General features: G+C 36.5%; 2 protein-coding genes across 2 annotated transcripts; one reads left to right on the top strand and one right to left on the bottom strand.

Moving 5' to 3' along the window:
* Positions 1-17187: 17187 nt before the first annotated feature.
* Positions 17188-17642, top strand: LOC135152855 (uncharacterized). Its single transcript, XM_064093985.1, has 2 exons — positions 17188-17322; positions 17397-17642. Exons 1-2 carry the CDS (start codon positions 17188-17190, stop codon positions 17640-17642), a joined length of 381 nt encoding a protein of 126 aa, XP_063950055.1.
* A 1508-nt stretch (positions 17643-19150) lies between these two features.
* On the bottom strand, positions 19151-22050 carry LOC108218857 (uncharacterized). The gene is made up of 2 exons (XM_017391997.2): positions 20767-22050; positions 19151-20677 (listed from the first exon to the last, which is right to left on the bottom strand). Exons 1-2 carry the CDS (start codon positions 21733-21735, stop codon positions 19151-19153), a joined length of 2496 nt encoding a protein of 831 aa, XP_017247486.2. The 5' UTR covers positions 21736-22050.
* Positions 22051-24094: the final 2044 nt, after the last annotated feature.

The following is a 24094-nucleotide window of genomic DNA, read 5'->3' as shown; positions in this document are numbered from 1 at the left end:
TTTTTGCTCCTCCCGGTGCTAACAGTTCACACCACTCCCAAAAGCATTTTTATTCTTTTCCTTCTCGATTTCGTAGCTCTTCTTTCATTGGCTTAACCTCATCCTCCTTTTAAAGCGCCCAATCCTCCAACTTTAATCAACTCATCTACAAGCCAGCTATAACGTACTTCTGTAGGAATGAGAACTACTTGCAATGTTTTCCTTCACGTCACAATATATCTCTTTCTATTTGTAACAATTTTATTAGCCACAACTGCCAATTTCCACTACTAGAAAAACGGTTAATTTCAGCGTAATTTAAATTGACGGAATCCCTATCACCTTCCCTGAGAAAATAATTAGGTTGGGATGAAAAATAAATTATAATATAATAATGATCATAACTCGAACTAAAGGAAACGATGACTCTTTCATTTCATTCTCAAAAATATATTTACATTCCCGATCGAGGTATTTTAAATTACTGCGATCCTGTCAATGAACCATCAAGAGATTGCTAGAGAAATCAAGGAGCCGTCCGATCCGTGACATCACGGTTCAATACTTGACTACTCGTCTGTACCACAAAAGTACAACACATCTCGTTACTGCTACAAGTACTCGTGTTGCTTTCACTAGTAGTGCTGCCAAAAGATGATGTTCGGCTGGTGCTGGACTTGGGTGTGGCCAGGTAGGTTGGTTTTTCTTGTCCAGCCATTATCACTAGAAATTTTTCTTCATAAACGGGAGCTGGTTTCTTGTCTTTGGCGTCATCACCGCCTGCCTCGAGGTCTCTTTCGGAGTCGGCTTCGCCACTGTCGAGAGATCCCGAGAGCTTCCAGTAGGAGCAAGCTAGAATAAGGAGAGCAAAAGCGATTAGGCCTAACATGGCTGCCAAGCCTCCGAACAAGTAGGGAACTGGTGAGTGCCATGGTGATTTCTGTACTGGCATCGTCAAGGGTGCATTTGCCACTGCCGTCATATCTTTTAATGTATAGAGAGAGAGAGAGAGAGAGATAGATAGAGAGAGAGAGATTGATTTAGCAGGTGAATAAGGAGATGGCGGGTTAAGTGAGCAAATGCGAGGTGTTATTTATAGAAAGAAGGGGATTAGGGAATAATTAAGTAAAACCGAATAACGTGATTAGGGTTTTCGGGTGGGCATGTTAATGAATGTCGTCATATGCATGTCCCAGGAAGCACTACTGGTGTGTTTGTATATATATAATAATATAATGATGAAATCTGATCTTAGTGTACAGATAAAACGCACTTAGTAAAAGTAGCAAAAGAAAAAACTTGAAACTGTGGGAGAGTATTATTGCAGTTATGATGCTTTGCGAGAGAAATGCAAGTACGGTGCGACCCTTTTGAAACGTCACTGAGGTTTAAGGACAGTATTGCATACAGTTCATGTTTACATAATGGACAAGTTGTGTGAAACATAATCCACAAAACTCGGTGGGGTTAGAATGGGAATTATAAATATACGTGCGTTACTTTTTAGAGAAACTAATAGTACTAACTTGTTTATGGGATCGAAAGTGGAGCTCTTCATAGCTTTGTTCAGGAACTGATCACGTTCTTGTAATTAAAAAAAAATCATCGAAGGGTTTAATTACAAAACAATATGAAGTCAGTTGGATAACTGTAACGGCTGTGAAGCTGATGCGTGGAGTTTGTGTTTTGATGTAGAAGTGAGTTAGGTTTGGGTGTCCATTCTTTAGATATTGTTTCAAACATTCCGTGCTGCTAAATAAGAGCAGAGGATAATTTTTATTTAACAAAAATCCAAACAATAATCTATATTTTTTCCACATCTCAAAATACGTATAAAAAATCAAAATTATTATTATTTTAGGACACGAGTGATTCGTGCTTATCTGTAAAAACTATTGGACTGTCCCAGAAACGAAAGCAAAGGGCTCCCACTCGCCAGTCGGCATTACCATCATCGCCTCAAAAGTAGAGGGACAACCGTACATGCACTGTATATCCTCAAAAGATCTGCAGCCACAATTACACAAAACACACTTAAAATAATACTCTCTCCGTCCCATTTAATTCTATAAATTTTTCTTTTTTGGATATCCCATTTAATTCTATACATTTCAAAACTTTCTTAAGATAGTAAATTTTTATAATATAAAAATCTCATTCAAACACTACTTTCAACTACTTTTCTAAATCTATCAATTATATATTGATGGGTCCCGCCACTTTACCCATTTTTCTTTCTCTTTCTCCTTACATTACTTTATACACTTTTCTTAATCTCCGTATCCAATCCATATGTATACATTTCAGAGGGACGGAGAGAATACTCAATGTTACTGTTGTAAATTATTGCAACATTTTCAATTCTATGCACAACCGACTAAATTTAATTATCATTCAATGACACTATGACAGGACTAAAATTCGAGAACTCAGTCGTCCTTCAATATCAATATCGTTCAATTTTACTCAGCTTGTAGCGTACGGTTCACAATCTCGAAAGGAAGTTATAGTTAACTGCCAATTAAGCACTACTAGAAGATTGCTAATGCAACGTGAGTCATGTTACCGAATCCCACTAGCTAGCTTATACTAATTGTTTCTTTGCATCTAGCGATGCTCATTCGTTTTAAATTTATTTCTGTACCGCCTGTCCAATTATTTCTGCATCGTACTAGAGATATAATTGCCAAGGTTGTGAAAGTGACGCCTAAGAGCATCTTCAACGGCGTTGGCTATAATCGTTGGCTAAATTGGACCTGTAAGACATTATGTAAAATTTGTTGAACCTATAAGACATTTTGCTTCAATGGTACTGGCTATATTGGTTGGCTATAATTTAAAAATAGTATGTTATTAATATTTTAAATTGTTAAAATAGAATATATCAATTCAATATGGTAATAAATGATGTGCAATCTTCCTACAGATTTTCTTACAGACTTGTAAAGGTTCGACAAATTTAGCCATCCATAGGAGGTTGGCTAAATTTATAGACAAAAGGTGAGCATGATTGGAGTTGAGTTTATGGAGCTGTTGGCTAAATTTTTTTATTTTAGGTATGTCAATTCACTTTTTAGCCTAGGGTTTTAGATGGTTGGAGATGCTCTAACAAATCACCTCTCGAAAGGAGTTTTAGCCAAGAGGTTATTGGGAAACTTTTTTTGGATTATGAAAAATGGTGAATAGATTCTTTAACATTATATTAATGTCAATATTAATTAAATCAGATTAGAGTTAGTGTGAAATTATAAGAATTGGCAATTAAACTTGTGGCGCCCCAGGTGTTCCAGTCTAATCATAGAAAATTAAGCATATATGGAGTATCAAATCCGGGTTTATAAATGGATTCTTCACAGAGATAAGATTACAAATAAGATCAAGGACAAATCTCCGTGGGAATCTACGGGGAACATATATTTCCATATTCTAATCATATTAGTTAGTACTAAGTTTATAATATTAATTTTCTTTAAGTGGGATGTCCACAAGGCCACAACCTGATTGTTTTTGTTAGCTTAACAATGGGGGTTGCCACCACTATACTATTTGCTGCTTTTGTGGCTGCTGTCACTTCTCAAGCAACTTTCAATTTTAAAGCTTCACTATTTATTTTCTATAGGTGAAAAATTGGGATAGGAGCTGGAGGTTATTGCTATAATGAATCGGATGGATGTATCACTCTGCAGGCTGCAGGGGACACCATTTGGCATTGATGAAATTAGAATTTTCAGAAGGAAAATTGTGGATAAATTAAAAGATGACCGTCGTCGTGTTCTACATCGAATCTTAAAAGAGCGGTCAAAATTTCGAATTTACAAATTAGTGGTCAGTTTTAGTTTTTATATTTTAAAATAATAATATTTATCAATTATTTGTTAATTATTTTCTAAAATGATGACCACATTTTACTTTAATCTTTCAAAATAATGGTTCATTTTCATTTTACAAATCAGCATAAGCCATTTTTTAAGAAGGAAGTAAAATGTGATCAATAATTTATAAATTTGAAAATTCGGTCATTTTTTTTAAATTTAGTGAAAAGCATGATCAGCACTATATAATTTACTCTAAAATTATCGATATATATATTTAGCATATGCATAATTTTACACGACCGGGCATGATGAGATTATATAAATATAGAACTTATAATATGTCATCTTATTCTTATATCATTTATAAACTTAAAATTTGCGTACTTGAAATCATGAAGAGTACGTACGTGGAGGTATAAAACAAAGTATAAAGAATATAATTTGAGGGAGTAGGGCCTAACTTAAATATTTATATATATTTTTATATGTATGTATAATGTATGTAACTTGTAAAGCAGCATTCATATATCTTTTTGCAAAGTATTAAAGTATTTATATAAAGAAAGCACCATATTGGCGATGTTGGAATCTGAAGAAACAGGGGGAACTACTGTTGAGGAAAGCAAAGAATAAAGGAGAGGAAAAGGAGGTGCGAGTTTAGGATATGTTCTATGCTTAAATGTGTACATTACTTCAACCTAGCTTTAATCCTAGCCTTAATCTTTATATACAAGATCTATTGATTGGAAAACCTGTACACTGCATATACTTTAGTTTGTATTTAAAATTGAGTGTTTTGGAACCAAATAAATTCGTTTTTTCTTCTGACTAATATAATTAAGTGAAAATTTAAAAATATACCATAGTGCTCGGAGAACCGACACACTCCGCATTGTTTATTTAACTTATGAATGCATCATGCATGATCATTAGATAATTAGCAAGGTAAAATTCCCGAGCTTTAATTATGAATTATATTTATATACGATACAAATATCTGTATATCCGTTATGCCATCCATATATTATTATATAAATACTGATTTAAGTGAGAACAATTTATTTATGAAAAAAATGATAAATTATTTGTGAGAAAAATGAGAACAATTATAGCAGAACAATTTTTTATACTTATTTCATTCAAAATACAGTTCAAAAGCACTATAAATATTTTCTTGCTTGATGTCACTGCCGTGTTAATGAATTCATCGGTCACTGTGTGGATGATCCTGATAGAAGAAACTTAGTCTAGCTAATTAGAATGAAATATTTGTGAAATGTGAACCTATGCAGTGCGTTCGAGAGATTAAATGTTATTCATATACATGTACTAGAAAGAAGAGGAAAAGATGGAAAATAAGCTAGTGAAATAGGACATTTTTATCATTTCTCTTTGATTCATTGTACCGCATATATAAGGGCTGTTTGTGTTAGCTAAAAGAAGTGACTTCTTATTTATAATAAAGAAGTGGAGCAGAAGTGAGAAGTAAATAAGTTAATAAAGTGTTTGGAAAAGAAGCAGAAGCTGTGACAGAGAAACTATAACATTCTCAGCTTCTTAAAAGTGCTTCTACTTCTTTACACAAACGGGCAAAAAAAACAGAAATCAGAAGCAGCCCCAGCTTCTTTGTAAACAAACACCCCCCGGCTTAAAGAACTTTATATGATTGGCGTGTCAGAGTATATATTCTGATTTCTCACCACTGCAAAAAGTAGTTTAATATAAGTTTTTGAAAAACAGATTCTCTAGTGAGTACACACTAATAACCATTTTTTATTTAAGTGGAAGACTTTTATTAGCCAAAACCTCATTAATTATCATAACCCCTGCAAATGCATAAAAAACATGACCAGTAAAAGCCCTCCATCTCAACAAAAAGTAGTTAGTGTGTACCCATAGGAACACACTAGAAAAACCCTTTAAAAAATAGTATAATATAAAATAATAATGAAATATATTTTAGTAGAAATGCTAATAACTAATAAGATATAAAAAAGGCAACTAAAACAGATTTTTAATTAACTAGCACATCATTACAAGGGTTAAGTGAAATTATTCATGCACGACAAGTATCAATTCTCTTCTGTATTAATTACGAGTATATGTAATTATGTTCACTTCGAGTCCTTCAGGCTTAAACTCGTTTGTTTATGAACTGGTCGAATTTTAAAATAATGCTGAAGATAAGCTCGCTTAATCGCTTATAGTGATCTCATTTGAGACCAACCGCACACATAGAAACCGACACATTTATGTCTCCGACATTGATCACGTAGATTGACGAAGAGTTGATTCTTTTCATTTCATCCTCAAAATTATATTTACATTCCCGAATGATCACGTGAAACTCCAAAACAAATGAATCACCTAAAAGATCAAACTCCCCTAATTTAATCAATCAAAACGCCTGAAATGTCGATTTATCAATTAGAAGCTGCCCGGTCCGTGGCCTCATGGTCCCCCATAATGGTCCTCATTTCTACCTGACCAAAAGAACTTACAGGAACCATCGATTCATCGTCCGATTTTTCCGCCGATAAAGTCGTGTCACTGCTACAACTCGTGTTGCTATCACTAGCAGTGCTGCCAAAAGATGATGTTCGGCTGGTGCTGGACTTGGGTGTGGCCAAGTAGGTTGGCTTTTCTTGTCCAGCCATTATGACTAGAAACTTTTCTTCATAAACGGGAGCTGGTTTCTTGTCACTGGCGTCATCACCGCCTGCCTCGAGATCTCTTTCGGAGTCGGCTTCGCCACTGTCGAGAGATCCCGAGAGCTTCCAGTAAGAGCAAGCCAGAATAAGGAGAGCAAAAGCAATCAGGCCTAACATGGCTGCCAAGCCTCCGAACAAGTAGGGCACTGGTGAGTGCCATGGTGATTTCTGTACTGGCATCGTCAGAGGTGCATCCGCCACTGCTTTCATGTTGAGTAGTATGTGTTTTTGTTTATGTGTATTTTTATGGATTCAAGGAAGCTTGCTAATGTGATAGAGAAATGAGAGAGTTAGCAGGTGAAATGGTGAATAAAGATGGCGGGTTAAGTGAGGACATGCGACCTGTTATTTATAAAAAAATAGAGTATATGTCTGATACGAAGTAATATTACTAGTTAACCTCTTTTTTATATGAAAACCTCGATAGGATTTATTCTAATAACAAATTTTATGAGAACGTGCGAGAGAACCTGATTCGAAGAAAACCGGAAATAAATCTTTATCACTAACTATTTGATGAAAATGTGTCACTATGATTAACTATCTGGCGGATGTGTACCATGCACGGTACGTTAAACAAGAATTAGATGATAGTCCGAACTCTAAATTTATAACTTGATATTAAAAAAAAAATGTAGAATTCAAAGTTTTAGTTAAAAATATGACATAAAAATTAATTTTAGCCTTGATCCATCAGATTCAAAACTTAACCACACTATATTTAGTCTCGATTATTTTGGGAATTTGATTTTGTTGCTCGTTAAATAATGGCATCAAAAGCATGAGAAAGGGGATCCAAAGGTGGCACTATAACTCTACGCGTCCTGTTTGGGTACCATTTATTAAAAAATAAGCATTTGTTGTTTTTAGAAATGAGTTTTTAAATAAAAATTTTCGGTGATAGATGATATAGAAATAAGTGTTTTATATTCACTATTTGACATAAAGAAAAAAAATTTATTTCGGAAAAAAAATACGGTTTAATGTACTTTTCTTTCGAAATGAATCTTTATTTCTGAAATATAAATTTAGGCAAACGACATCTATATATAAATATATAAGTAAGAAATAAAATTTAATCTTAGCGTTTGTTTGGTTGTCTCTTCAATATCTAGAAATTTCAACTTCCTGAAAAGTAACTATAAATAAAATTGTTCGGTTGACAAAAGCAAAAGAAGAGCAATTTTCATGGAAGTATGAATATTCATTATTTGTAGGAAGTTACCAACATACCCCGCTCTTGGTTATTGGAATTCCCATGATTATAAATTTCTATATAACAATCAAATAATTATTTTCACTTTCGAAAATTTTAATTAACAGGAAACTACTACTACTCATTGGTAATATTGGAAGTTAATTAATCCCGGATGCAACCACTTGATATCAATGTTGTGAAAAGCGCAAATCGGTCCTAAGCGGTTCAAGGACCTTCTAGCGCTTAAGCGGTAAAGCGGACGTTTAAGCGGAATTTTAAGCGGGTCAATAAGCGGATTAATTAAATATAATTAAATATTTAGTTATAATATTTATATATATATATATATATATATATATATATATGATAATATTATGTTATGGTAGGAATTTAAATTTTTAATATAATATATATTTTTTAACTTTTTAATAGAATTATAGTTATATAATTTTTAACTTTTTAATAGAATTATAATTATATAATAATTAAAAATTATTTGAAAAATTAAAAAATTATGAAGTCAACATCATTTTGACCGCTTAATTACTGCTTAATCCGCTTAACGACCGCTTAATCCGCTTAATAATCCGCTTAATTTCAAAAAACGCTTAATTACCCGCTTAATACAAAATCGAAGCGTTTTTGGGGCGATTCCGCTTAGACGGCCGCTTAATCGGCCGCTTAATGCGCTTTTTATAACACTGCTTGATATACAGCTGAAACGCACATAATAAAGGAAACAAAAATAAGTAAATAACTGAAAACTGTTTGAGAGCATTATTGTAGTTATGATGTTTTTAAGAGAACGAAAGTACGGTGGGACACTTTTAATGCGTCACTGAGATTTATTGATAATGCATACAGTTCATTGTTGTATATGGACAAGTTGCGTGAAACAAATTCTACAGGACACTTGTGGGGTTAGAATGGGAACTAGACAATGTAAGCTTTACTTTTTCAAGGAAATGACAGTATAAGCATGCTTATCGGATTAAAAGTTGTGATGACATGCTGTATCGTTCAATTTATTATTATTCAGCATGTTCATTATTTTGTTGGTGAAACATACATTCATTGTAATAAACATGGTGGCGAGAGACGGATACAGCCAAATTAGAACATTCCTAGTATATAAACCTAATTGTGGTAAAAAAAAAAATACGAGAAGATAATAGTGACTAAGAGCAGTCCAACAGCTGCCCTATTTGTTGTCCTAAATCATAATATAGGGCATTTGATGAAAAAACTTGATTCAACAGTGTCCTAGTGATGCCCTATATCACTAGGACAACTCATTCAAGCCTTATTTTTGAGGCACTCTCCCTCCTTGCCCTATCCCATATTTTATAATAAATTCTTACAACACTCTTTTCTCTCTCTATTTTATATTATGTTTTAATGATGAAAGTGAACTTTTAATAATAAAATATTAAACATATAGTGAAAATAAGGCACATTGTTGGAGTTGAAGTTAATAGAATATGTCCTAAACTACTAGGACATAATTTTTTATATTATATTTAGGCCTCCAACTAGGACACTGTTGGACTTGCTCTAAGGGGCATTTGTTAATGGCTGAACTGAACAGGATGAAGCCGTCTTTTGTTCAGATCATCTGGCTCGCTGCTCTTTTTGCTGGACGACAAAAAAATAGCTGGACGACTCGATTAAATTAGCTGGACGACTGATGTGAGGAAATGGAGGGGGTTTGGTCCAGCAGCCTATTCTATACTCTATTAAACATAGTTACATCCTATAATTTTTTAATTGTTGTTGAAATTAATTACTTTGAGAAATTTTTTAATTGTATTTCTTATATAATGGTAAATAGTACTCCCTCCGTCCCACCCAATTCTTTACATTGGGTTTGGGCACGGAGGTTAAGAAATATGTATAAAGTAGTAGAAAAAAGAAAGAAAAGTGGGTGAAGTGGCGAGACTCACTGATTTTTAATATATAAAAGAGAGATAGTGGAGTAAAAGTAGTGTGAAAAGGAAGAAAAAGTGGGAAAGTGGTGGGACCCATTAACTATTTTAGGAAAGTTTTGTAATGTAAAGAAATGGGTGGGACGGCCAAATAAGGAAACTGTAAAGAATCTGGTGGGACGGAGGGAGTATTTTTTTTAGAACAATTCTATATCATTAAGTATATATAAAAAAAAGAAATTTCAACAAATATTATCATCCAGAAATTTAAAAAATTACATTTATCAAATGACATCACTCACTCATGATTCAGATTATCACTGGTTCAGAAATTATGGTTAAGACTAAACAAATGACCCCTAAGTATATTTTTTTTGTTCTTTTAAAAGACTTTGGGACAGTTTGCTTTGCAATTTTGAAAGTCGAATTTCAAATTTAGGATTCCAGCTATCACTTCTCCTCTCTTCAATCATCATTGATTAATTATTATTGCTCTTCCATCCTATTTCTTATTAGATTTTTTCTTAATAAAATTAAGATATGATCATTTTCGAAGAGTTCTTATTAGGTATCTTGTTATCATGGTTGTTAATTTTTGAAATGTTGGTATTTTGTGTTTTGATGTTTTTGTGTGATTTGCTAGGAGTCTCGATAATTTTGAGAAAAAACACTTATTATTTTGGATGATCAGTATAACTCACATCAAATACGACACGATGTTTAATATTGCAAGAGTTTGTATAATTGTTAGTTTTCGATATTGGGTTACACATAGTGCTTATGTGAATATCAAGTGCGCTGCTATAATGTCCACAGCTGATGATTGATATAGGTTAGATTACTCAATCGAGATATGATTGTAATAGAGATTAAAAAATTTAAATATATAATGTGTTAGTGGTTTAAAAATAAAATGATTATTATTTAGTTTTTATTTTGTTTAGTAATGAGATTGTAATTGATAGTTCGAGAGTTTAGTTTTCTATCACTTACCCTTGTTGTTCTGTAAGGAACTTGTTTAATAATTTGAATTATATAAAAGAAAAACTCTTCTAAAATGAATATTTGTAATAAAATTTTTAAAATTATAATTAAGGATATCATATAATCTATTGGAGCAACAATAATTATAGGAAGTATGGATGTCCTTTGAAGGAATATAAGAAAGGATGTGAGTTTGGAGTTCAAAGTTTGTGGCTCCCTTACATTTATGACCAGCTTGAACGTAAAGTTTTCAAAACTAACCAGCCTACGTTCAACTTTTCAAAACTAACCAGCCTAAATCATTTAAAGTCGGGCGACCCAAACTAAACTTTTTTGGCTTCAGGGGTCGCCCCTGCCAAGGGCGACCCTTACTCTCACTTTGCCCCAGTAGGGGTCGCCCCTGGCAAGGGCGACCTCCATTGTTTAATTTTTTTTTTTTAAAATTGTTGCATTATTTTATTATATGTTTATCATGTTATTTTAAATCATTTTATTATGTGTATATAAATTTGTAAAAATAATATAATTAATGAAATGAAATGAAAAAATATATATAAATTAATATTAATATTTTTTGATATATTATTTAAAAATTTTATTATAATTGTATTATGATAAAGTTTTATTAATATAAAAATAAAATATAATTGATTGAATTAACTAAAAATAAAGATTAATATAAATAGAAATTGCATATATCATTCCGATTTGCAGTATTAAAAAACTGCAAATAAAATTACATATGATTAAAATGAGAACATGACATAAGTTCTCAATCCTGACTGATGTCCACAATATAGTCGGAACCATATCCTTCATCATCATCTTCATCGTCCTCAGCGTGAGCATCATCGTCTCCACCATCATCAGCAACACCGCCTTCCTCTTCATCGTCAACATCATCATCGGCCCACGGGGTAGGCATTTGTACTCGACGGCACTGATAAGTTACATTGTCCACATCTCCCCACTCCGCCCAAAATCTGGCTTCCTGACGTCCCTCGAGTTTAGCCTGCAGTGCGGCGCACTCTTCATCGATTTTATCCGCATAATACCTCCAGCGAGAATCACCAAATGGGATACCCATCTCACGATGGCGTTGAAAATAGAGTTTGTGAACTTCAGGGAATTTTCTGTTATGGATATCATCTTCCGCCTCCGTCATCACCCAATCTTTGCCCCTTCTAATTCTCTTATAAACATACCTGCAGATTTTACGGAAAAGAATGTTCCACTTCTTCACGTTCTGTTGATGTTCAGCCTCGAGACGTCTCTCTTCTCTCATCTCCTCTATCATTTTGTTGATGTCAAAGTCAGTGCGCATCCGTCCCAACGGTGGCCGAGTTTGCTTTTGTTGCACGACCGGTGGTGCCTTACTTTTAGGAGCTGGTTTAGGTTGTTGGTTGCTTCGGTTGTTGCGCATCCCTCCCAACACAAGCTCCGGTTGTCTCCTATCTTGTTGCTGTTTGAGGCGTTTTTCGTAGCCGGGGGTCATTGGTGCTTTCCCCTTATCCATTGGTGCCTTGCCCTTATCCAGTTTCAGCTTAAGTGATGAGTGATTTTTGTGTTTGTTTGGTTGCTTGTATGTGTATCAACCATAATGAAGACCTATTTATAGGCGAATGGATTATTTTAAACACAAGCATTGCATAAAATTAAAGGAAACACAAGCATTACATAAAGTGAAAATAAAATTACATTTGATTAGAAATCTCCCCACTCCTTGTATCTTTAAAATATTTGAAATGACAAGTCTCTGTACTTCTTGTATCTTTTTCAGTCAAACTTGTAATGCAGTAGAACAGTAGCTGCAATTTAAAGGGCTGAGTAGACTACTCATAATTAAAGTTTGATATGACAAGTCCTTGTCGTTTGATATGTTATTGAAGGATGCAGTGTCTTGTGAAGCTGGTCAAAATAACCTACTGTTGATCATGTGAACCTCTGCATTATGACAGTAATGTTGATCATGTGAACCTCTGCATTATGATTTTGTTAGTGTGTAGTGTATTTATATAGTTGTAGTATGATAACGTGGCCTATGTATTTTTAATGCAGCCTTTGTTTTTTTGTGTCTTGTGAAGCTGGTCAAAATTACCTAATGTCATGCAGCTTTTCATTGTGCAGTGTGTTGTGAAGCTCTTCATTGTGCAGTGTGTGGTCAAGCTTTGCTTTATATCATGCAGGAGTATTTGCACTATTCACTACTGATGATCATGTGAAAGTTGCTATTATTCTGTACATTTGATCAATTGGATTGTAACTGCATTATTATCGTAGCACAATGATATGCCTATAAATAGGTTCACATATTAGGTTGTCAATGCACACACAACCATAGAGGGCGCATATAATATAGTGTAAATAATGAATTACACACCAGGTGATTTGTTTGTTGCCATGGGTAGAAAATGGTGGTGTGATTCAGAGTTTACGTACTCTTTAAACCCAAATTTACGTTACTCCCCTGAGTCAATTACTACCATGTTGCATGAGTGGGAGTGGCGTGTGCGTACGCTTGAAGTGTGCAGGGAACGTTGTGCACTAGCTGGCCTTTCAATTCCCAAGCAAAGGGCTCGTACCATGCCTCGAGAAACGCCACAGGAGATGGAGGCCGCCCTCTTCAGAGCGAGAGAAGAGGAGAATCGCATGAATCTGCGACTGGAGCGTCAGAGTCTATACGATGATGCTAGGATGTTTCGCGAAGAAGGGGACTGGTTTAAAGAACAACAATACCTTGTATTGGTCACCAGCCCTGATTACTATTCTGATAGCTACATGTCTGATGACGAGTAATTGGTTTGTAGAAACGTCATCATTGTTTCCTGCTTTGAAGTTGAAGTTGTATTACTAGTTTTTTATTGTCTTTTATTAATAAACTTTGTTGTATTTCGTCAAAAGCACAACAAACACACAACCCGAAAAGAAAACACAAACACACAACAAACATAAAACATGAAGAAGATAAGAAATAACATCAATTTACGTCATCCCATCTAGATCCATGTCCCCTCATGGTCTTCTTCATCTTCTTTAGTTTCTCAGCATGCTTAGTCTCCATGTTTGTAACTTCCACTGCCTGTGACCATTTCAGGTCACTAATTTCGTTTGAAAGCTTGCTAATGACCTCGGCAGCACGGCTTTCATGACGGTCCTCTAGCCAAAATATGTAGCCGCAACCATTGGGTCCGTCAGGACATTGCATCATCCGCCTCCCAGCGTCGGGACCGTTGTCTCGCCAAACTCTACTAACTACGACTTTGTCACAATAGCACTTCTCTAAAGCAACAGGCTCCATAAGTTTTAAAATTTTTTTTAGTTGTGGATACAAGTGAGGTGTGGAGCCAGTTATTTATAGATGAAAATAATGAACATCGTGACAACAACTTTAATGTAGCCATACATAACTTATTAAACTAAATAGGGAAAACAACAATAATTGCACATTGGTGAATCTAGCATTTCCTGCTTGAAGAACCCTCCCCCTTATTTTTTCCCTTGAGGCGTTCAAATTCTTCGTCATGCTTCTCTCTAATCTTTTCCTTTGTAAAATAATGCTCCCATATAAGATCACTCATCTCCTTAGTCATCTCAGTTAGCACAGCCGCTGAACGTGGTTCAAGTGGATCATCAATCCAAAACATATAACCGCACCCGTCCGGCCAGAATGGACACCGTGACATCTTTCTTCCAGCGTTTGGCCCAGTCCCTGGATATGTACTATGAACAGCAAGCTTTTCACAGTAGCATGTATCCCCTTCAATAACCGCATTTACTCTCTCCATGTAATTAAGTTTTTGTTTTGAGATGTATAAACGAGCTTTCCACTATTTATAACCAATATTTTCCCACATGGCTACAATAGACGTATCTGTATGCAGCATATTATTATATGTATACAGCATGTTATAATCGCAAAAGCCAAAAAAAGTTCACATGGCTACAGTGGACGAAATAGTATGCAGCATATTATCATTTCAAAAGCCACATAAAGTTCACATGGCTACAAAAAACAGGTCACATGCCTACAGTCTTCGTATTTGTGCACCCCCGACAATGCTATTTACTTTTAATGGTTAAAGTAAAGGAATCTCTGCCTTCCTCCTCAACTTGTTCACATGGATACAATGGACGAACCTGTTTGCAGCATTATATAATTGCAAAAGCCAAAAAAGGTTCACATGCCTACAGTGGACGAATATATATGCAGCATTATATAATTGCAAAAGCCAAAAAAGGTTCACATGCCTACAGTGGACGAATATATATGCAGCATTATATAATTGCAAAAGCCAAAAAAGGTTCACATGCCTACAGTGGACGAATATATATGCAGCATATTACCATTGCAGAAGACAAAAAAAGTTCACATGCCTACAGTTGACGACTTTATATGCAGCATACTATGAATGCAGAAGAAAAAAAAAGTTCACATGGCTACAGTGAACGAATATATATGCAGCTTATTTTCATTGCAAAAGCATAAAACAGGTCACATGGCTACAGTGGACGAATATATATGCAGCATATTATCATTGCAAAAGCCAAAAACAATTCACATGGCTACAGTCTTCGTATCTCTGCACCCCTGACAAATGCTATTTACTTTTCATGGTTAAAGTAAAGGAATCTCTGCCTTCCTCCTCAACTTGTTCACATGGGTACAGTAGATATTAGTCTATATGTAATCCTATTTTTTGAAAGCTTGTACACTCGCAGCTTCAAACTTAAATCATCTTCTCATAAAATGTACTCACCCAGTAGAAAATGGTTGCTTAAACAAATGAATGACGACTACTATAGCTTGAAATACACTGATCCCAAAGAGTATTTTGCTGGAGTGAGGCGCGAGTGGGCATTCCGTCTTGAGGAATCCGATCAGTTGAGAAATGATTTGATTGGACTCGGTGCAAAGCTCCCCATCCGCGAGTCTTTAGGCGTTTATCCGGCTCGTAACTTTAACGGTAGTTGGGGTGATTATCGTCGTTTGGTCATTGAAGCTGTGGAACTAATAAGGGAAGAGAACAATAGAATGTTGATGCGTCGTTGTCGTTTCTACATGATTAAGTTGGCTCAAGATTCAGCAAATGCTAGTGGTAGGGATATGTCTTTCGAAGAAGAATGTTCACTTCTTCAAAACCCAAATTACATTTCCGATTACGATATGTCCGATGAAGAGCCAACTGATGACGATGATCCTGATTAATAAATATGACATTGCTTAGGGTTTGTTTGTACTTCTTCAAAATCAAGGTGTTTGTACTCTTTTTATTTTTATTTCAATGAAATTGCAATTACAAAGACCATAAACATAGTAATACAATCACTTGAGGATTAGTCACATCTAACATATGACAGAATTCATCATAAGCTAAATAAAATCCATCACTGATGCTTTGCATACTCGTCAAAATTCGATTTCTCAATATCTTTGACTTTTACATCATACTCTAACCAGTTTTCTTCCAACAAGGCTATCCTTTGCTCGTCCGTGATCTGTCCTCTGAAGAAAGAATTATTTATATCTCTATCTTTTCTGTAGTGATATTCTCGTAACGGATTGCCTACTCCATAGATTACTTCAGTGCGAGTTTCTTCCTTAGTCGGCACCCAATGCCTGCCCTTTCTTGCTTCTCGATAATGCAACAACTGCATCTCCGCAACAAACTTCATCTTTCTCGAAACCTTTTCCGCAGCAATTGAAACCTCGCCTTTCATTTCTTCAGAACCCCAATCTTCTATCCCCTCGTCTTCTTTTCTCGATCGTTTATGCTTCCCCATTTACAGCTTTGTTGTCTTGGCCGATGTGAAATTTGTGTGTGTGTGTGTGTGTGTGTGGTTAATTCAGTACACTTATTGACATAAAACAGGTCACATGGCTACAGTGAACGAATATATATGCAGTTTATTTTCATTGCAAAAGCATAAAACAGGTCACATGGCTACAGTGTCCGAATATATATGCAGCATATTATCATTGCAAAAGCAAAAAACAATTCACATGGCTACAGTCTTCGTATCTCTGCACCCCTGACAAATGCTATTTACTTTTCATGGTTAAAGTAAAGGAATCTCTGCCTTCCTCCTCAACTTGTTCACATGGGTACAGTAGATAAATGATTTGATTGGACCCGGTGCAAAAGAGAGAGAGACAGAGAGAGTAAAATGTTGCGAACTTAGGCCAACCATTTAGCAACCGGACCTCGCCTTGTTTTCTCACCACATATTATTATATAACATTACATATATATAATTTTGTTAATACATAATGAAACTTGAAATGTACCATTATTAATTTTTATATATTATTTCATTTCATTTCATTAATTATTTTTACAAATTTATATATACATAATAAAATGATTTAAAATAACATGATAAACATATAAATTTTAAATTTAATTGCATGCTATGATTTGGCAGTGTGTAGTCTAATCTATAGAGTGGCAGTATGAAAAAGTGGGTCCAATCTTTACTGTTGATCATGTGAAGGTATTCTATAAAGTGAGAAACTTTGTAGAGTAGAATGAGTGCAGGTTGAAAATTTTTGTTTGTTTTGTTTTGTTATTATTTCGATGATATCATTGTCTTCAAGCTCTCTCGTTGCATCAACCAACCACCTCTGTAATTGTGGTTTGAGGGCTGAAATTCGAACTTGTTGGAATGATGATATGATGGCTCAGAGATTTTACTGCTGCGGTTCTCGAACTGTAAGTCAAGTTTTGGAATTTACATCATATGTGTACATTGTTTGTGCTTAAAACTGTCAAATATTTTATTGCAGGCAAATAGCTGTTATTATTTCAAATGGATTGATGATGAGACTTTGGAGGACGATGTTATAATTACTCGATTGAATAATGAGCGTCTACATCTACAGGATACTCTTCACGCTTATGAGACAAGGGTGCAAGAACTCGAGAATGCAATTATGCTGGAGAGAAGCAGGAAGATGCATAAGGCAATGACTTCCGTAGTAGGATTACTTTGTTTACTGATCGCATTGTTTGTGGCTTTTCTCGTGATTTAAATGTTGTGTTGTTAAATCTGTCGCATAAGGCAATGACTTCCGTAGTAGCACTTGTAATGACATATTTTCAAGTTAATGTCACGGATTTAATTGTTGTACATGTATCTATCGTCCTTCATGATCTACTCATTTTAGCAGTAAATATTGTTGTATAGAATTTACTTTGTCATTTCGAAACTGTAAATATGAGTTGTCTTCTCAGCACTCTAAACAAAATAGAGACAACACTCCAAAATAAGACTGCAAAGATAACATCACTGCAGCGGGGAGTTGTCATTTCAAACTTTAAAAGATACAGTACAACACACATAATGTGAAATCTGTCAGGCTTATTACTATACACATGTGAACCATGTCTTCCATCAAAACACGCATGCCAATAGAAAGCATGCATTTAATCTCAATCAAAGCATGCAATAAATGAAAACATACTTCAAAATACAGTTGGATTTGAATTTTTGCCTAACAATAATTCATTGCCGAGCTGGCTTATAAATAGGTCCTCTAGTCTGCCTTCTACACATACATTGAACTCAGTTTTCAACTACGAAAATACAGTTGGATTTCAAAATACAGTTGGATTTCAACTACGAAAATACATCGAAAACAATATTTCATTCATCACTTCAACTGCACCAAGATGGAAAAGGGTAAAAGGCCAATGTCCCCCGGCTATGAAAAACGCCTGGAACAGCAACAACACAGGAGACAACAACCGGAGCTATTGTTGGGAGGGATGCGCAGCAACCAAAACAACCAACGACCTACACTAGCTCCTAAAAGCAAACCACCACAGACCTTGACGATCAAGCGGGATCATGCGTACTATTTGCAACGCAAGTTTGGTACTAGGAGAGCCCGAAACGGCAAAGATTGGGTGCCGACAGAGCAGGAGGTTGAGGACGAGGGGAGACGTTTTCCTGAAGTTGATAAACTTCAGGATGACAAACTTCGTCGCTTGGGTAGCATATTTTCTGATGCTCGCTACAATCGATACATGGCTGAAATTAAGCAAGAATGCGATGCATTGCACGCTCAGCTTGATGCACGTGATGAAGCTGATTATTGGGCAATTTGGGGAGATGTTGACGCTGAGGACGATGAAGATGATGATGAAGAATATGGTTCCGACTATATTGTGGACATCACCAAGGATTGAGAACACTAAGGACTTACAATTCTCATTTTAATGAAATATTTAACGGTGTATCCGGCTAGTAACTAAGGACTTATGCATAATATTTATTTAAATGCTTATTAGACTTTTTAATTTATTTAAATGCATAATATTTAATCAGAATCTATTTACTGTGGAATCATGTTAAAGTTTATCTCCTGCTCGGTATGTTTTACTTGTAAATTTGATGTGAAATAAAGTTTTAGAGCCATGCCAAACCACACCTCTGTGCAAAAGATTTGTGAGCAGATATTAAATGACGATTTTGGATTAACATTACATAAACAACTTAATGGATACGTACTGACTATTTAGAGAAATAACTTAGAGATTACACATCGGGCTGAGTATTGTACAATGGACATTTCCGGCTGCGTCTGGTGTGGCCCTCTTGCTTGCATCGACCACATTTGGAGCCTGTACGGGAACTATCCATCTCCGTTCGTATTCTCACGGACTGGCCCCTTTGTCCTCGGTTTTTCCTTTTCTTTCTCAATGCCTCGTTCGGTACCACAGTTCCAAACATTCTCCATTCCACTGGTAAGTCAATATCCCAATAACCAGTTGCTGGTAATGGATAAATCATTGGCTCCCACAATTTTAACAAAGTGGAGTTGTAGTGGAATGGGCCAATCCATTGTTTCCAGTTTATGGCATTATGGTTGCAACCAGCAATCAAATGTGAACACGGCAGGCGGTGGCATTCCCATTTCCCGCAAGTACATGTACCATTAGTTATGTCAACCACCTGTGTGTTCCCTCCCTTATTCACCCCTTTCACCCTGTACCTTTGTGTCTTAACGGAGAACAAGCCAGTTCCTCGGTTAAACGTTTCCACCCTGTGCCCGTTCGCCTTGGTTGAAATCTTCTCCAACTTATTTCTCGTCCTCAGACAAAGTTCGTGACCTTCGCTCATGCTCTCCTGCACTGCGTTCCTCTCCTTGTTGACCGTCCTAACAGTTTTATAAAACAGGAACTCAAGCATCGCGGCCACCGGTAGAAAGCGAGCCACACGCACGTTGCCATTAAAGCTCTCCGTGATGTTTGTGGTGGCCTGACCGTAACGAGCGTGGCCTTTGTCATGAGAAATTGTCCATAGGGCCGGATTTATGGCCCTCAGCCACCTAAAGGCGTCTTCCGAAATATCCCCAATCTTTTTCATGTAGGCGTCGTGTTTTCTCATCTGTGGCGTATTGCCGGCGAGCCACATGTACATTTTAAGCTCAATTCCTGGGTATTTCTTGGAGAAGTTGCTCCTCACATGGTGGAGGCAGAATCTGTGAACTCCGAAAGGCGGGGTGAAACCATTGTTTTCGTCATTCATCGCAGCGACGATCCCCGTGGCACGGTCAGAAATAATGCAAACGCCACGTCTATCTCGGCATACATGCTTCCGTAAAAGACGTAGAAACCAAGACCAGTTGTCCGTGCTCTCCTCATCAACCAAGGCAAAACAGATGGGATATTGATGGTTGTTAGAGTCTACTCCCACCGCTACCAGCAATTTCCCATTATACTTTCCCTTAAGGAAAGTACCATCAATGGAAATAACTGGCCGTGCATACTGCCAACCATCAATCATTGCTTTCAAGCACCAAAATGCTCGAACGAATGTTGATGTACCCCTATCGGTGTGATGTGGAACCACATTAACCACGACCACGCTTCCTGGATTTGTACTGGCCATGACGTTAAGGAACCGAGGGAGCTCGTTATAGGTTGTTCGCCAGTTACCATAAGTGCTCTCCATGCCGGCCATCTTCCCCCTCCATGCTTTCATGTAACTTATCAAATGGTGGTATTCATCATTAACCATTGTTATGACGTTGCTCACCTTCAACTGAGGGGTTTGGGCCACCTGTCCAAAGAAAAAAGCACTAAAATTAACATGCAAATACAAAATGAAAATAGTTAGGCTTATATCATATAAGGGGTTGTACGACTTACGTAGGGAGCAACCAAACATCCAATCATTTTTGCAGAAATCTTTCGGTGGTCCTGCGTCGGCCTATCTAGGAGGCATGTGTGCTGCTCTGGACAATTTGTTATTTGAAAAAGCCCGTGGGTCTTCTTCTTCGCCGCCCTTAGCTTCCAGTTGCAGTCTCGAACCACACACTTTACTTTGTAGACGGACGTGCTGCTTTTCTCCACGAAGAAGTTCCGATCTGTTTTTATATGTGCCTCTTTGACAGCAGAAATAAGTATATCTTTGCTAGCAAATAGAGCTCCCTCGTTTAAATCATCAGCGGCCGGATCAAAAGCAAGCGACACAAGTGGGTCCCTATTTGAAACTACGACAGGCTCGTAATCTTGGCTTGTAAACCAGGGAGCTCTAGGCTCATGCATAGTCACTGCCTGTGTTTGCATACTCCTGTTGCCTTCTAGGGCTTCGTCTGAATCAGCCTCCGAAAAATCTTCTGATTCAGCAGCCTCCTCCTGTGACAAGTTCCAATCCGAATCGTCACTGCTGCTTATGGCTCTTTCCGAGCCATACTCCTCATCTTCGTCTTCGTACTCAAGTGCAAGAGTAACAACTGCACCTTTGTTCGGCATTTCACGAGGTGGTGATGGCTGTCTTCCACTCAAATCGTCCTCGTCTACAACCTCTTCAACAACAAAACGACCTGTATTACTAGAGCCGCCACCACCCCCGTAGGTGTAGCCACCCTCGAAGAAGCTACTTGACCACCCTTGCATGCTCCCGTAGTCGCTTTGGCCATGGTTCCCCCCATAATCCCCTCCAAAACTCCCGCCGTAGTTTCCACCATAATTTGCATACTCTCCTCCTGTAGCGATTTGTCCGGATTGTTGTGTAAATGGCCCTCCGTACTGTTGGCTCGGCTGAGCAATACTCTCAGCCTCAATAAACAATGCTACGTCTCCCCCCAAGTGAAATCTCGTGGGTATACTTAACATTCTACTAACATCGTCGTCTGATTTAATAGACTTACAAAAAACCCAGTAACGAGGTTAGCAACCCCGATTCTTGGATACTTGACAGTAAGCTTGACATCCCAATGATGCCTACTAATATGCATCAACTGGAAGACAATATCTCGTAATTCTTCATACGAGGTGCCCAATTTCACAAACATCATTTCTTTCGGATCTAGGGAGTAGAGAATATCGTTATCTTGTTTGATGATTTCACCTCCCCAAAAGAAATTAACGTTTACGTATCCGTCCATCTTTGATTTTGAAGTGTGTGTTTTTGTATGAGTCTCACAAGGTAGATTGACAATGTGAGGGATAGTATGTGAGGGATAGTTTGAAGTGTTTGTTTTTCTGATGGTTTTGGTTTTGGTGCATAATGAAGAACACAAAATGCAGCTTATAAGGACACAATTCAAAAGAAAATACTGTGCTTCAATAGTGGATGCATTTGCTTTCTCCACTTAATTGATTTGCAGAATCGTCCTCTCACCAAAAAAGTTATTCTTTCAGCAGTAAAAACAGGCATGAATAGTTGATGCATTTGATTTTTCCAATTAATGGATTTGCAGAATCGTCCTCTCACCAAAAAAGTCATCTTTCAGCAGTGAAAGCAGGCTTCAATTGTTGATGCAGATTGCTTTCTTCACTTAATGGATTTGCAGAAAATTGTCCTCTCAGCAAAAAAGTGAATATTTGAGCAGTAATAACAGGCATGCTGATTGAATTCTTGAATTATTTGAATGAAGTTTGCAGCTTTGTCCAGTGTTAAATCAATGCTTGGATGTGACCATACAATCAAAATTATTTGCACATCCTTCAAAAAATATTTCTCTGCATCACATTTCAATATTACTTAAATACAACTTTAAATATTAGGTAAATAATTAATAAACTTTAAATATTAGGTAAATAAAAAATATTAGGTAAATAAAAAAAATATTTGCGAATTAAATTAAGTGTGGGTCGCCCCTGCTGCGGGCGACCGTGTGCGGGCGAATCCCACCAACAGGGGTCGCCCTTGGCAGGGGCGACCCATGCTTTCAACAAAAATCAACAGGGGTCGCCCTTGACAGGGGCGACCCATGCTTTCAACAAAAATCAACAGGGGTCGCCCTTGGCAGGGGCGACCCGTGCCCTCCAAAATCTCCCTTCAAGGGTCGCCCGAGTTTCGTTGAATTAGGCTGGTTAGTTTTGAAAAGTTGAACGTAGGCTGGTTAGTTTTGAAAACTTTACGTTCAAGCTGGTCATAAATGTAAGGGAGCCAAAGTTTGTTGCGTCTTCTTTCTTATCGATCGAGTGTAAACGTAAGCAAACAGATTCCGTGGACCAGTGCCATCTGGCACCAAAGACCATCTTTCAACATACACGTCAAGGACGGTCGTAGTACACACAATAGCCCTGAAGCTTAGCGGAAGTGACTAATATCAATTGCGCTAAACCACTGTGATATTTATATGAACAAATACATACTATCAAATGATCGAAGTTAATTATTTGAAATATAGCATTGTTTGTCTAATCTATGTTTGATCATCGGAGCGTCAGAGCCAATACCGTACCGTTTACGAGTTTAGACGACGGAACACTTAACATGACGTTAAATAAAATAACTTAGTGTAACCAAATCCCACTAACTATAATTTATAATTTTGAGCATATATGCCAGATACTGAAACATATTATCGCCAAGGTTGTGAAAGTGACGGATAACAAATTGGTTCTGAAAATTATAAAAATGATGTTGCAGGATAACAATGGGAAATTTATTATATTAAAATATAGGAAAACGTGACTTATTAGGTGCATTATGATTAGCAATATTTGTATTTTATTTATTTTGTGAAAATAACCTCAGTAAACAGCGGTATTTTATATATCTGGTGATCAATAATATAGTTGATTCGAATGGCTATGATGAAATATTACTTTTTTCCTAATCAAAAATATAAATTATTATTTATATATCTCAAAAATCAGGAGTGTTGATTAAGGTACCGTGAGCAAAAATAATCTGTGACATAAGCTCACCCAGAAGACTTATTAGTTAGTGGGTGACGAAAATGATTAAAATAGGATTATCCAACATCCACAAGTAAACGCATGTAAATTCACCTTCAAGGCACCAGATACGTAGATGGGAAGCCATCTTATGTGTCATATTAAAGATGATTAATCCATAAACTTGTGGCTGTGCGGTTGTATTAGTCATATCATACAAATGGGAGATCTGGAATATATGGATTATCAAATGTGGCTTCATAAATTGATTCTTCACTTAGATAAGATTAGATTCGAGATCAATAACACAATCTCTATGGAAATCTAGTCGGAGCACATAAAT

This window comes from Daucus carota, chromosome 5, assembly GCF_001625215.2.
Source record: "Daucus carota subsp. sativus chromosome 5, DH1 v3.0, whole genome shotgun sequence".
Taxonomy (NCBI): domain Eukaryota; kingdom Viridiplantae; phylum Streptophyta; class Magnoliopsida; order Apiales; family Apiaceae; genus Daucus; species Daucus carota.
This window is presented reverse-complemented; position numbering and strand designations above follow the sequence as displayed.